Here is a 13,534-nt window from a genome sequence, read left to right on the forward strand (position 1 = left end):
AAAGCCAGCTGCAGGGTTCACCAGATGACATCTTCCTGCCCCTCTCGGCCTGAAGACAGGTGCTTACGCTCTTTTGGAACTGCCCGGCCCGGCTCCGGTTCCCGACAACGCGCGGCACTTCCAGCTGGTCGGACCCCAGCTCGGCAGGGCTGGCGTTAAGGGCGCGCCAGTTCACGTCACGCTAAGCCGGGCTGGACCGTAACGCCACATGACACACAGTGGGTAAGAGCCGGGCCATAAAAAGGCTGTGAGCCGGCCGGCTGGCGCTGAAGCAGATGGGGACACGTGCCGTCCAGCGCTTAAATGTGCCGATCGTCAGAAACACCAGGCTTATAATCCCACAAGCCACTTGGAATTTTCAGCCTGTTTCCAGAGTTTGGAAGCAAACTGGATGAAGAGGGCGTTTCCTCTGACAGCGTCAGTGTCAGTGAGGGTTTATATGGGACAGCGTGGGGGAGGGCAGGGGAGGGTGGTTCTGACAGCGGCCAACATGCCCAGGAGAGAGAACTACCCTCTGCAGAGTAGGGTGTCAGCCATGCTGGTGCAGGTGAGGTACTGCTGAATGAATGGACGCATTTTTTTTTTTTTGAAAATGACCCAGAGCACCAACTCCCTGCCGCTTCCTGTGAATATTTTCAAAGTGACCTCAAAGTTAGAAAGCTCAATCCAAACCAACCCCCCCCCCCCAAAACAAAAAATTTAAAAATCTCAGTCTCCCCTCCACGTCTCATGTGACCTTCCCCAAAAACAGACAGTGAATCCCGGGCTGAAGGCTAAAAATCAGGAGAAGTGAGGGAGAATACAGAGGCTGCACTAAAATTCTGACCTCCTGCCCAGGTTCCGAGCCAAACACCCCCAGGTGCACGTTTGCTCCTGCCCCACACACCGCGGCAGGCGATACTGACATGAACGGCCACGAGTCGCGACCCCCCATCATACACCCATGAGGCTGACTGCTTCTCCAGCTACGCAGAAGCAGCTGACAGTGGCCGGAGAGGGAGAGGTGGTCACTCACAGGCGGCCCAGTTTGGGCGTAGACTGGAAGAGAAGCTCCGGAAGAACCTGCATCTTGTTCCGGTTCAAACGCCTATGGGGTCGAGAGAGAGAGAGAGAGAGCAGTGAGGGAGGAGAGAGAGCAACAACGACAAACTAAATACCTGTGGTGTTGATGAGAATTGTTAACACTGCAGGTCGTTAAGGTTCTGATCGATATGTTTGCGGATGTTGGGTAACTGGGTGCCAAAACACCCCATGGAAACTGGGTTTTTTGTTATCATACAGATCTTGGGGGAACTGACTGAGTAGCAGTGTAACAATGGATGAATCTCTTTTCAGTGGGTGTGTGTTAGAGAGACTGCTGCAGTGCCTGTATGTGTGAATATCCAGAAGAAACAGGGACGCCGGGGGGCAGCTAAGTCATGGCCAGCCGACAGGTCGACACTGATGCTTATACAGCAAGGCTGTCATTGGACAGGGGTGTGAATCAGGCCATCAGCGATTGGCTGGTACTGGGTATTTGTCCCTGAAGGTGTTGAATGGTCACTCAGAATTACACCCCCACAGCTGCGCATGGGACAGAGGTGGGGTCATATGGTGGGGGGGGGGGAAGTACTGTGAAATTCCGAACGTCAGTGAAAAGTGGGCTGAGAGGACAACGGCACCCAATGGGAAGGGAGGACTAGGGGTCTTGGCGTTTACCTGCCGATCAGATAGCCATGGGGGGGGGGGGGGGGGGGGGGCACACTAAGCAACACACCCATCTAGAATCAGGCCTCCCTGCTGAGTGTGAAGCTGCTGCTCATATGATGCCCACCTGCACGTTTTTGTGCCAGGATTCCCCCCCCCCCCCACACAATGCTCCTCACAGGAGCAGCTTAACATTCACAGTATTTATGCAACTGCTAAGCAACAAATCGCACAGCAGAGCTGACTGGTACAACAAGGGAGAGCAGGCTCTGTCTGGATTGGTCTGTCTGAACATCGAGGCTCCGTTTCACCTATGAGGGTTTATCTGAACTGTCATTCCATTTATCTGAACTGTGGGTCTATCAGGCTTGTTTTTCATACCCTACCATCCTGGGTAATGTTCTTCTCCAGGTCAGCGAAACATTGCAGAGTGCAGGTTAAATGGAGACATGTACTAATATACCTGGACAAACATCGCAGCATAGATGGAGTACGATGTAGACGGGGAGTGGGTGGAGCATCAGGGAGGAGTGTGGGGTGGGGAAAGTCACGGATGCGGCATCAGCGCACTCAGGAGACCAACACCAGGAGATACTCACAGCCTCTCGAGCTGCTTCAGGTCCTGGAAGGCTCCCCTCTCGATCACACTGATCTGGTTATCCTCCAGGTGCCTGCAGGACGAGGAGAACGACAGAGCAGTTAGCACCACCATCTCCAAACCCGGGGCTCCCTCATCTCCGAATCCACGGCCCCCGCAAGCTCTGAATCCAAAGCCCCCGCAAGCTCCAAAGCCGCAGCCCCAAAATCTCTCACCCCATGTTATCCTGGTCCTGCACCCCATGTTGCGTTTCACGTTCCATAAAGTTTTCCAGATGAAACCTGCCAGGAGCATATCTCCACAGATACTCTTTGTTTAGATTGCAGTCCTTTTAGATTTAGGCCAGCATGGAGTGCTGGATATGAAAAGCACATGGACGTTCAGCAGGGTAGCTGAACATCTCTTGATAAGCCAAGCCAAAAAAATGGGAAATTATCCGTCACTCGCAGTGTGGAATTCCAGTTTGGCAGATATGGGGGCGGTTATAAATGGCCTTTAAAACAAATGTTTACGTGCATGTGACCATTTTACAGTCATTAATCCATGTTTTTTGTCACATTATTTTGTCAAGAGCAGACGATGAAGTGGGCTCCACTGAAGGGTCTCTGAGGGGCTACCGTGAAATGCAACACGGCTTTGAGCTTGGGGTCCATGGAGAACCCCCTCCCTGAACCAGCCCCTGCTGCTTTGGCTCCAACTGTCTCCGGGTAGAAGCTGGAACACTGGGCCCACACAAACCACACACCCAGACAAAAATATCAAGGTCTCATCCTCAGTCCAAGTCCAGGAGATCGCCAGCAATACTGTCAGCTGGGAACAAGGCGTGGAGCTGCGTGGGCTAAAACTTGGGGCTGTCCGGAATCTCATTCCAACCCGAACCCTTACAGTTGAGTCTGTCCAGAACACGATGTAACCTAAACAATCGGGGCAGCCCAGAATCTCCATCTAACCCTGATCTGAATAGTCGAGGCTGTATGGAATCATGATATTCTGAAGTGTAATTGCAGGGGATGTCCAGAATCTTGATCCAACCTTAACAGTCGAGACTCTCCGGAATGACAATCTAACCCTAACCTTAACAGTCGAGACTGTCCGGAATGACAATCTAACCCTAACCTTAACAGTCGAGACTGTCCGGAATCACAACCTAACCCTAACCTTAACAGTCGAGACTGTCCGGTATCACAACCTAACCCTAACCTTAACAGTCGAGACTGTCCGGAATCACAACCTAACCCTAACCTTAATAGTCGAGACTGTCCGGAATGACAATCTAACCCTAACCTTAACAGTCGAGACTGTCCGGAATCACAACCTAACCCTAACCTTAACAGTCGAGACTGTCCGGTATCACAACCTAACCCTAACCTTAACAGTCGAGACTGTCCGGGATCACAACCTAACCCTAACTTTAACAGTCGAGACTGTCCAAAATCACAACCTAACCCTAACCTTAACAGTCGAGACTGTCCGGAATCACAATCTAACCCTAACCTTAACAGTCGAGACTGTCCGGAATGACAATCTAACCCTAACCTTAACAGTCGAGACTGTCCGGTATCACAACCTAACCCTAACCTTAACAGTCGAGACTGTCCGGGATCACAACCTAACCCTAACTTTAACAGTCGAGACTGTCCAAAATCACAACCTAACCCTAACCTTAACAGTCGAGACTGTCCGGAATCACAATCTAACCCTAACCTTAACAGTCGAGACTGTCCGGAATGACAATCTAACCCTAACCTTAACAGTCGAGACTGTCCGGAATGACAATCTAACCCTAACCTTAACAGTCGAGACTGTCCGGAATGACAATCTAACCCTAACCTTAACAGTCGAGACTGTCCGGAATGACAATCTAACCCTAACCTTAACAGTCGGGGCTGTCCAGAATCACAACCTAACCCTAACCTTAACAGTCGAGACTGTCCGGAATGACAATCTAACCCTAACCTTAACAGTCGAGACTGTCCGGAATGACAATCTAACCCTAACCTTAACAGTCGAGACTGTCCGGAATCACAATCTTACTCTAACTGTAAAGTTGACACTGTCTGGAATCATGATCTAACCCTAACCACAATAGTCAAGGCTGCTCAGAATCATGATCTTACCTTAAGTGTAACAGCTGAGGCTCGATCTTACCCTTATAGCTGGGGCTATCTGAAATCTTGATCTAATCCTAACCCTTATTGTTGCAGCTGTCTGGAATCCCAATCTAAAATCTGGATCTCTTACTAAACTGTTGCGTCCCTGCCCATGGCAAATGCAAAAAAAGGCCAATGTCATGGGTAGTCTACAGCGAGACAGACAAGAATGAGAACAACTTATGCCTTTTGGCTACCTTTGTCTCTATCCCTTGAACCCCCAAAGACCAAAGGGGCCCATTGTTAACCACTCCACACTCATTCACCCAGAGGAGATGGCAGCGGGTACAGGGGTCCTGCCAGTGACTACGGCTCCCAGAGGTGCATCTGGCTCTGTCTCCTGGGAAACAGGCCACACATGCAACAGCGGTAGCCGACCCCCTGAAGGAGGATGTGCAACTCAGCGGGAGGTGAACTTACAGAACACGCAGGTTTTTCATGCCGGAGAAGTCCACTTTGGTAATCCGGGTAATGTTATTCCTGTCCAGGTCCCTGGAACAGAGGACAGCATGGCGTCAGTAGCTGACTTGTAAACACAATTTTGTTGTTTAAAGACGTATATGAAATGCAGGTACAGCTCACAGGGAGCAGGGTGACATCACACACACACACAGACAGAGACACACATGCATGCAGGCTCTTCTCCTGACAGTGTCCATGCTTAGTGTGTGTTTCTCATAACGTGCATAAACATTTATAAATCTGATTTAAAAGCATATTGTATTTCAAAAGGCTCCTCCGGCATTAGAGAGGGGCACCTTGGACGCCTCTAATGGAAGCCATATTCTAGGCCGAGCTGGGCGGGGGGGCTGCTTCTCTCTTGTTCCCTCCCTCCTGTCCCTTTCTATAGGTTTCTCTCTTTTTCAGCCCCCCTCCCCACACGTACCCTTCTTTGTTTTCCTATTGACTCATTTTTCTGTATGTAATTAATGACTCTAACCCTCAAGCACAAATTATATGAAAGCTGATAAATTAACATTTTTGGATTTTTTTTTTTTTATTCTGACTACCGTATATTAAACAGAGACATTTACCTCATGGGGACATTTCCTGGTTTACAGCATTAGCCATTTTTGTAGGGACATTACTATCAGAAATGTTCCCACAAGGTAAGAAAAGCACGCACATCCCACTCAGTCAAACTCTCTCTCGTTGTTACACACACACACAGTCCACATATTCATATCTTTATGGGGACTCTCCATTCATTTCTATGGCCATATCCTTCAGCCCAACTATGATGAACCTACCCAGCCATAACCTTAACCATAAGTAACCCAACAAAATAAAAATGCCAAAAGTCTTTTTTTATTGCATTCGATTGAGGATGCAGTTGAGGTTGTCCATATGGGTACTAAAAAAATGTCTCCACAATGTAAAAAGTTACAGGTTTTTATCACGTTGTGGGGAAATCAGGTCCTCACAATGTAATAATTACAAACGCACACACACAGACTATCCGCTTTGTATGTGGTGGACACACAGAGGACCTGGCTTCATTTTCCAGAAACATCACCCCTTTGGAGGCATTTTCCCATGAGACCTCTGCAGAACAACACACACTCAAGCAGCCGGGAACCCGAACGGGACGCCCTGTCTGGTATAGGGGCCCACACGGCTGGCCCAGCACAATTCATGAGCCAGGAGTATCCCAGCAGCCCCTGGGTTTGTTTGCCGGGGGTGGGGGGGATAAGCTTGCGGTCCACACCGCAGGTGCCAAGAGCACCGGATATCACTTAGCCAGGCTGACTGCCCTCTGGCCAATCACAGAGCAGCATGGGGTCCAGCCAGGCGAGTGGTTCTTTAAACCGCTAAACAAACTAGTGCAGCTTATTAACTTACCACCCGCCCAAGCCCCCACCAAAGCCCCCCAGAGGGCCACTTCAAAGGCAGAACCAGAGAGGGGAAGAGGCAGGGAGAGGGATAAAATGAAAAGACCGAAAGGAGGGCAAGCAGGAATCCGTTCAGAGGTGAAAACATTTATGAAAACGGTATAAAGGTGTAAAGGTGTTTGTTTTCTGCGACCAGACTCTCCACGTGCTGCGAGGCCCCTTTTCCCTTCCTGTAAACGCTGAACATTATCAAACCCTCTTTGAGCGCAGCATGGGGGCACTTCGGGGGGGAGGTTCGGAGACATTTCGGAAACGCTCCCCTCACGCCCCGCAGGCTAGAGGAATCAGACCCGCGGCGTGATGTTATCGCCGCGTGACAGCGCACCTTCTGCACGGCATGCTGGGTAGGGAGTCATTCCGAGCGGAGATACGGCAGACCTCTGTGATAACGCGGTTAACGCGCTTCGCCGATAAGGGAACTGCAGCCGCATAAACCTAACACTGGCGGGCAGGCGGACGACGGCCCATTCAGCCCGTCAGAGCAACGGCGTAGAAAGCCATTAACGCCTGAGTGCGACAAGCTCAGTGTTTGCCATTTACGAGGGTCAGCTTTCGAGTTTAAATGCTTGGTGCTGTGGCTCGCTGCCCGCTCCTGAGGCTAACCCGTTTGTTGAGGGTGTTGGGTGGACCGCTTCACAATGTAGAGCCACGCAGGGGCAGCGTCCAATAGGATAGCAGGGTCTGAATCCATTTCCCTGCCCACAAAAAATGGCCGTCTTTACTAGCAGGCCATATGCCAGAGAAATAAAAGATCACCAGGAATGCCCTTCACTCCTCTGGGATGCTACAGTGGTTCGTGGGAGCGGGCCGCAAAGCAGGCCTGGCCCGGCCTGGAGCTGTAAAGGCTGGCTGCTTCAAGCTTGGTGCTGCATTCTCACTGTTTACATTTTACAGCCTACAGGTCCTGGAAACAATTAAAGTGGAGCTATTAAACGTAAAGCATTTAGCTTCAGGGTAGAGCAGCGATGACCCCCTGGGATGTGAACCCGCACCTCCTCCCCCAAAAGTTGCACAGCTCACATTGTTGCTGTACGTTATGGCTGCCATTGTTCAGCTCCATGTTCCTTAGGGTTACGATATGCGAGGCAGGCCTTCTCCGCGTCACGCTCACTGGCCGTGTTTCCCACCTCTTGCGGGCGAGGCCAGAGGACAGTTTGCTTTGGCTTTCCCTCCGTTGAAACAGCCAAAATCTCCCGGTTTTTCCTCGAGTTTCTCCTGATAAATGAATCACACAGCTCTCCTGACATCTGGCTTCACCTAACAACGGTCAGAACCTCCCGGAAACAGCAGTCCCGTGTCCTACACGCAGAAGTATACGACGCAGCCGCACTCCGACCACGATCCTTACAAGAACAAATTCCCGTGAACCCAAAGACACGTTTAACTGAACTCCAGGAATCCCCCATACTTCATACACATGATATCGACCAAGCCCCACACTCCAGCCCTGACAGGAGACCCAGCAACTATACATTTTTAGCGCCTTTAGGTTGTGGTTCTGTTAGCCTGAGGTTTCACGTCCATGATGAACCTCTCAGGCTTCCAGCCAGTTCCCCTCTCCTCCCGTCAGCCTTATGCATCTAATTAAATCCCGAAAGACATGACAGGCCACCCCAAATATCTTAATGTCTGTCAGGCCCCCTGGGTGATCGCTGTACTGATGGGCATCTGCCTCCTGCTGTGTAGGCCGTCCATTAACCTACTTCAGCAATAACTACTCAGATGGGCCCTTAGAACACCAGTGGCAAAGCATGCTGGGAGACACAAAGCATCAATGATAAATTCAGAGATGCGATCATTTAAAAACTGTCCCGGTGGTGCTGCAGTGTGCTTCTTCAAGCTGCGGGGGGCACTCTTTCCGAGGAGGTGGCTAAGACACGCGGAGAGCTGACTGTACGGTGAGCGAGCATGGCACCCCCAAGATGTGCCAAGATGCACCATGGCCCCTCCCACCTGATGCTGAGAAACCTCAAGGTTAACAAAGCAGTGGCAAACCTAAAAATCCCACATAAAAATGCGACTTTTTAACAGAGGCACAAGGCCTGCCCCCGGCTATGCTCAGCCTACAGCAGCTCCGGGCCCCCGCAGGATGCACTCCTCTAGCCAAGAAAGCAGCGCGTTTCGGTGGGAAAACAAGCTTCCATATAGACTTCACATTCCCCTCGATATTCCGATGAATCGCCGGCAGCTGGGTAGCTCGTTACCAGCTTACTTGTCTGCTTACCAGGTTAATGGTCTGTTTACCAGGTTACTGGTGAAGAGACCCAACATCAGAGGACCATACAGTTTATTTGGGAATATGAGCTATTATAACCACTCAGGAAAATCCTGGCAGGATTGGTCCCACTAGAGAGTAGTAGTTAGAGAGGTACTGCCTCCGCAAATGCCAGAAGAAACCTTGTCGAACCCGGGACAGTGCTGTGCGCAGCTCTGTGTCATTCTTGGAGGACTCTTGAATTTTAAGAGCATCTGGACTCCTGGACTCCACTCCCACAAGGCGGCCTTTGATGTAGCGGCTTGTGACTGGGCACCTCGACATGTTTCCCAAGGAGGGTTTCTCACAAAGAGACGGGAACCGCCCTAGGCGTCCATCCGACATGTCCCCTGCAAGGAGGGCTCTTGTCTGACTGCATGGGGCCACCTGACCCACAGCTACCTGGCGGCCCCCAGCTTGAAGCCCCTCGCCTACTAGCTTGTGTGTCTCATCACGCACGCCGCGGCGGTCAGAGTCGGCGCCGTAACCGCATCGCCGCTGGACCACGACAGGGAGGAATGGGTCCCCCCGTGGTCCCGTCTCCCCGGGGGAGCTCTGATAAGAGCCAGGAAAGGAGGTCTGGGGGTAAAACCGCGTGCTGGCAAGCCTCAATGTCCTGCATTGTTCCTAAAGTGGGCTGAGGAGGACCTTCAGCTGGGGGTGTGGGGGGGGGGGGGGGGGAGATTTAGAGCGTGCCCTCATGTGTGAGAGAAAAGAAAGAATTTTCTGGGTTACTGACTGCTCTGCATTATACACACACTTAGCGGGTCCAAGAGGCCCTTGAAGAGGCGGCCATCATGTCTGCCATAACTGGTCATGTGTTCTTAATACTCAGTAAATATACGTTTATGGGGAAAGTGGTGTTGCAACGTTGACTTTAGAGAGAGGCCACCCAGCCTGCGTGTGTGCGAGTGTGTGTCCATACATTAACAGTCCATGGTGTCCTCTGGGTAAACACCACTGGTTTGGCCGCCTACATCATGGCTCACGCCCTGAGCGGCCGGTGGCCGGGCCTGGGCCGTCCCACGCGAGCGGGCTACCGGGCTGACCAGCCGTGGCCGACCACGGCGCTCAGTGACCCGGGGCGACGCAGGGGGAGCCAACGCCCAGCTGGCCACGCCCCCGCCCCACCGCATTCCTCATGTTCACGGCGACGTGAAAAGGTCCAACCACACATGCGAGGGGCGGAGGGAAGAAACTTCTGAGTAGGTCAGGAGAAGCAGGGGGCCTTCCTCCGGTCGGCTTCTGATGTCCTTATTTAGCTAGAAAAGCACATCATGATGCGACGCCCACGTTATACAGGGTCTGTGAGGTTTAGCGGGCCCTTGCCTAAAGGAACAGCCCTGTCAGCGGGTGGCGGGGGGGACATGTATTTTTCCCCAGGGCCTAGACTACTGGGGGCCCAGAATGAAAGGTATGTCTTAAGTTATAAAAGATGAAATCTACTGAGAGGGACCCCCCCCCCCCGACTCAGTTACCATGGGGGCCCAAGGTGACATTTCGCTGCTTCCAAAGAAAAGGCTTCCGCGTTGGGAACCTATGGTAAGGTTATATCTGGTCATCAGCCTAGGGGTGTTTAGGCTCTATGTTAATATGGACAGGCCTCTTAGCAGAACCCAACCACAGTGGCACCACAACCTCTCCCTCGGCACCCCCAACCCGCTCTCTCCAAAACAAGCTTGTGGTTCTCCCTCCATGTGCACCAAGGTACACACAAGTGCCACGAGACGATTAATCAAGGCTGCATGCTTCATCGGGTCCCTCATCAAGGCCACAGGGGCTGCCTTTTTAAGCGCCCAGGCTTGACAGACGGACCCGCAGACCGTTCCAGGCTAATCTGGCTGCTGGCACCCCGTGCCGACTTTCAGCCGGACCTCCAGTCCAGCACAGCTTCCCCCAGATCTTTGCAGTCGCACAAATCAAGTTTCACTTGGAAACGCCACCATTAATCCAGCATGCCTGTCTCAGTGCTGGACAGGCTCTGTGAGCCTCTGCCTGCCAAATACCCCCCACCTTTCATCAGCTGTCTGTGGGGAAATATACTCATTTAAAGAGGATTTCATCTCTTCTCATCAGAACCATAACTTGTAGTCCAAACATTCAGTTCCCCATAGAAGTAGCACCGCCGTCTCTGATACGCAATCAGCACTTTAAAACGATATACAAAACAAACTGTCAAAAACATGTATTTCAGCTTGAACAACGTAATTTAAGTTTGTTCTCATATGTCCCTAATTTGTTATAGCTGGTGGATTTAAAACGATGCTGTGGATGTTAGCGGATGCCATGATCGTAACGCTCATGCAGTTAGAGATTAAAGTTTGATAATACGAGGACATCGGCTCTATTTTTACCGTGCGAATGACGAGCGTCAACCCAAAGTGCCAGCGAAAATGCTGAAAGCGGCGCCCTTAATTTAGGGAGCGGGCTCTAAGTGCCGCTCTTCAGGGCACCGCATCTGAAGCAGAGATTTCCTTACTTATACCTTTTCATTTATTTGGTAAGAGGGGTTCAACTGCCCAAGGTGAAAACAGGTGTCAGGCAGGTAAAACTCACCGCCGACATTACATTCGTTTCCGAGCAGGGTTATTGAGACATGTAAGTAATGCGTATTTACATTTATTTAGTATATATTTATGTTTGGAGGTCCCTGCGTTAAATACATGCCGAAAGGAGGCAGCGTTCACAAGTGATGTGCCTTATAAATTCATCAGACACCCGGCGGTACTCACAGCCTCTCGGCGCTCCTGGAGATCCCCTTGGGTACGCTCCTAAAGCCCTGAGTCTGGCACTGCACATGGGGACCCGAGCAGCTGCACTTGTGCGGGCATCCGTCCACGGCGATGCCGAGCAGCAGCAGCCCGCACGCAAGCATCGCCGGCCAGCGTGCAGCCTGCGCGTCCGGCAGCATCATCCCGCCCGTCCGCCGAAGGGAAACTTTAACAAAGAAACGTCTCGCAAATCAAAATACAAAAAAATCCGACGGTGGTCGGTGACCTTGTAAAGTCCCTTAATTCCCGCTGATAGGTGAAAACTGGACGCCACCTAATTGATGCGCATGAATGAGTCAAATTAGCTTATTGCAGCTGAGCAACTTCTGATAGAACTCTGAAAACTGACGATAATTTCCACTGGTGATCTGTTGCTTCAGCACCATTGAAACTGAGAGACTGTGGAAAAAAGAGAGAAAACGGAGCAAGAGAAGGTTCAAAAGTTATGAAATGTTAAAAAGCTTCTGTCAAAATGATTATAAATACGGGCAACCAGTTACCCGAATAATGCGCCTTTTCTTCGCTAGTTTTCAAACTTCTGGGTAAAGTTCATTTTGAAAGTTAAAAAAGGCAAAAAGGAGAAATCAAAAGAAAAATATTCCCCGGTGTTACCAAAGAGCGCATCTCTTTGCGGACCTCCCGTATAAAATCCTAATTGCAGTGGCACCTCTCCGCTCCCATTGATAAGTATTTTGAAGCCCAGCCTCGGACGGGACCGCGCACCTAGTTTCCAGCCCCCATCTCCTCTGGCCCAGTTTCCTACTGGTTCCTGCCCGCTGATGTCACTGGGTTTTAGGGGGCAGACGTTGCTGGATGTGGGAGCCCGAGCAGCGGGGTATTTCTCCGCAAAATAAGGTTGAGCGAAGGAAGCACGAAACTCGGATTAATGCAAACGGAATGCAAACACTCGGTCATGTTCATCACTTTGACGCACGCAAGCCTTTTCACTTTTATTTAAAAAACAACCATTTTAACGAGTTGAGGAACCGATCGACAGTATGACTGCAATGTGAACGCTCCATTCCGTCTAGGTGATCGTCTTCATGTCTGATTTTAGATTTTTTAATCTTGTATGCCGATCGTGAGGCAGATTATATAATTTATTTTGGTTGTTAAATCGCGAGTACAGAATAGACTGAACACTTAATAATCCCCTTTGAAGTACAACGTACAAATACTGCATCTTCACAAATGTGGGGGGCGAAATCGGTTTGTTATGCGTGTTGAATTTCCTCAGAGCAACCTTCTCCTGGTATTCATACATTTAATATTTTTATGCTTCGGGTTTACAGTTTATTAATTAAATCAGACCCAGTCCAACACACATTACAGAGTAAGGTATGCATTTTCCAACACTTCAACTTTGAATCTCAGTGCAGGTTGCCATTAACCCGAGCAAACTTTAATATTAAACTGGTTGCAAGTTTTGAATCCTCACAGTCTTATCAGGAGCACGTGACACTGATTTTTAAGTGAATCAGCGTGTATTTAATACGATGTTGGCCATTAAACGCATTTTCCGTACGGTCTTCGCCTGCCTCTCCCTCGGCTGCGGCGCCCTCTGTAGGCGTTATGGCTTCATCAGCCTCGGACGTTTCGATTAATACGTTCCACGACAGATTAAACGCCTTGAATGAGCCCGTAACGGGAGACAGCGAAGCCCATAACCTTGATATCACGTCACGGCACTGGTCGGAGAGCTTTTTGGTCCATATATAGCGGGATGTCTCGAATTTTCCCATAAAAATCTGTGATTCGCTGTGCAGGTCAATATGAATTTGGTGGACATTGACCCTATACAGTAGATGCTCGCTTGTGCAGTGGCTCAGAACAGCCCGGTTCCTGCACCACACAAGTTGGACTGAGCATGAAGGGATGGTGTAGGTCTGTCCAACACAGCAGAAAGACGGAAAGGGAGATCTCCTACCCTGAGGCGCCTGAAACATTAAAACAAAAAAAGAGATTAGACTGTATTTATATTACCACTGAATAAAAAGTATAAAACTTTATCAAACAACCAGAGTGAATATTCTTTCATTTTCCTGCTTTTGAGGAAGAAGTAGTGATTGGAGAGACTGAATACTCAATTTTGTGTTTAAATTAAAAACAGATTTTATCTTTTACCTTTCACATATGGTTGGAATTCCACCACACAGCTATTGCGCTTAACCAGCATGCCCCAC

The 13,534-nt window shown here is 50.2% G+C and overlaps 1 protein-coding gene across 1 annotated transcript in view; it reads right to left on the bottom strand.

The window, feature by feature from the left end:
- slit3 (slit homolog 3 (Drosophila)) overlaps positions 1–12,298 on the bottom strand; it is a 108,795-nt gene extending 96,497 nt beyond the window's left edge. Inside the window, exons 1-4 of the mRNA XM_023794981.2 lie at positions 11,313–12,298; positions 4,855–4,926; positions 2,286–2,357; positions 1,016–1,087 (exon numbers count right to left, since the gene is read on the bottom strand). Of these exons, the coding sequence (XP_023650749.2) occupies positions 1,016–1,087; positions 2,286–2,357; positions 4,855–4,926; positions 11,313–11,494 (398 nt within the window). The 5' untranslated portion in view covers positions 11,495–12,298. The remainder of the gene's footprint in view (positions 1–1,015; positions 1,088–2,285; positions 2,358–4,854; positions 4,927–11,312) is intronic.
- Positions 12,299–13,534: the final 1,236 nt, after the last annotated feature.

The sequence above is a fragment of the Paramormyrops kingsleyae genome, chromosome 10 (genome assembly GCF_048594095.1).
Source record: "Paramormyrops kingsleyae isolate MSU_618 chromosome 10, PKINGS_0.4, whole genome shotgun sequence".
Classification (NCBI taxonomy): Eukaryota; Metazoa; Chordata; class Actinopteri; order Osteoglossiformes; family Mormyridae; genus Paramormyrops; species Paramormyrops kingsleyae.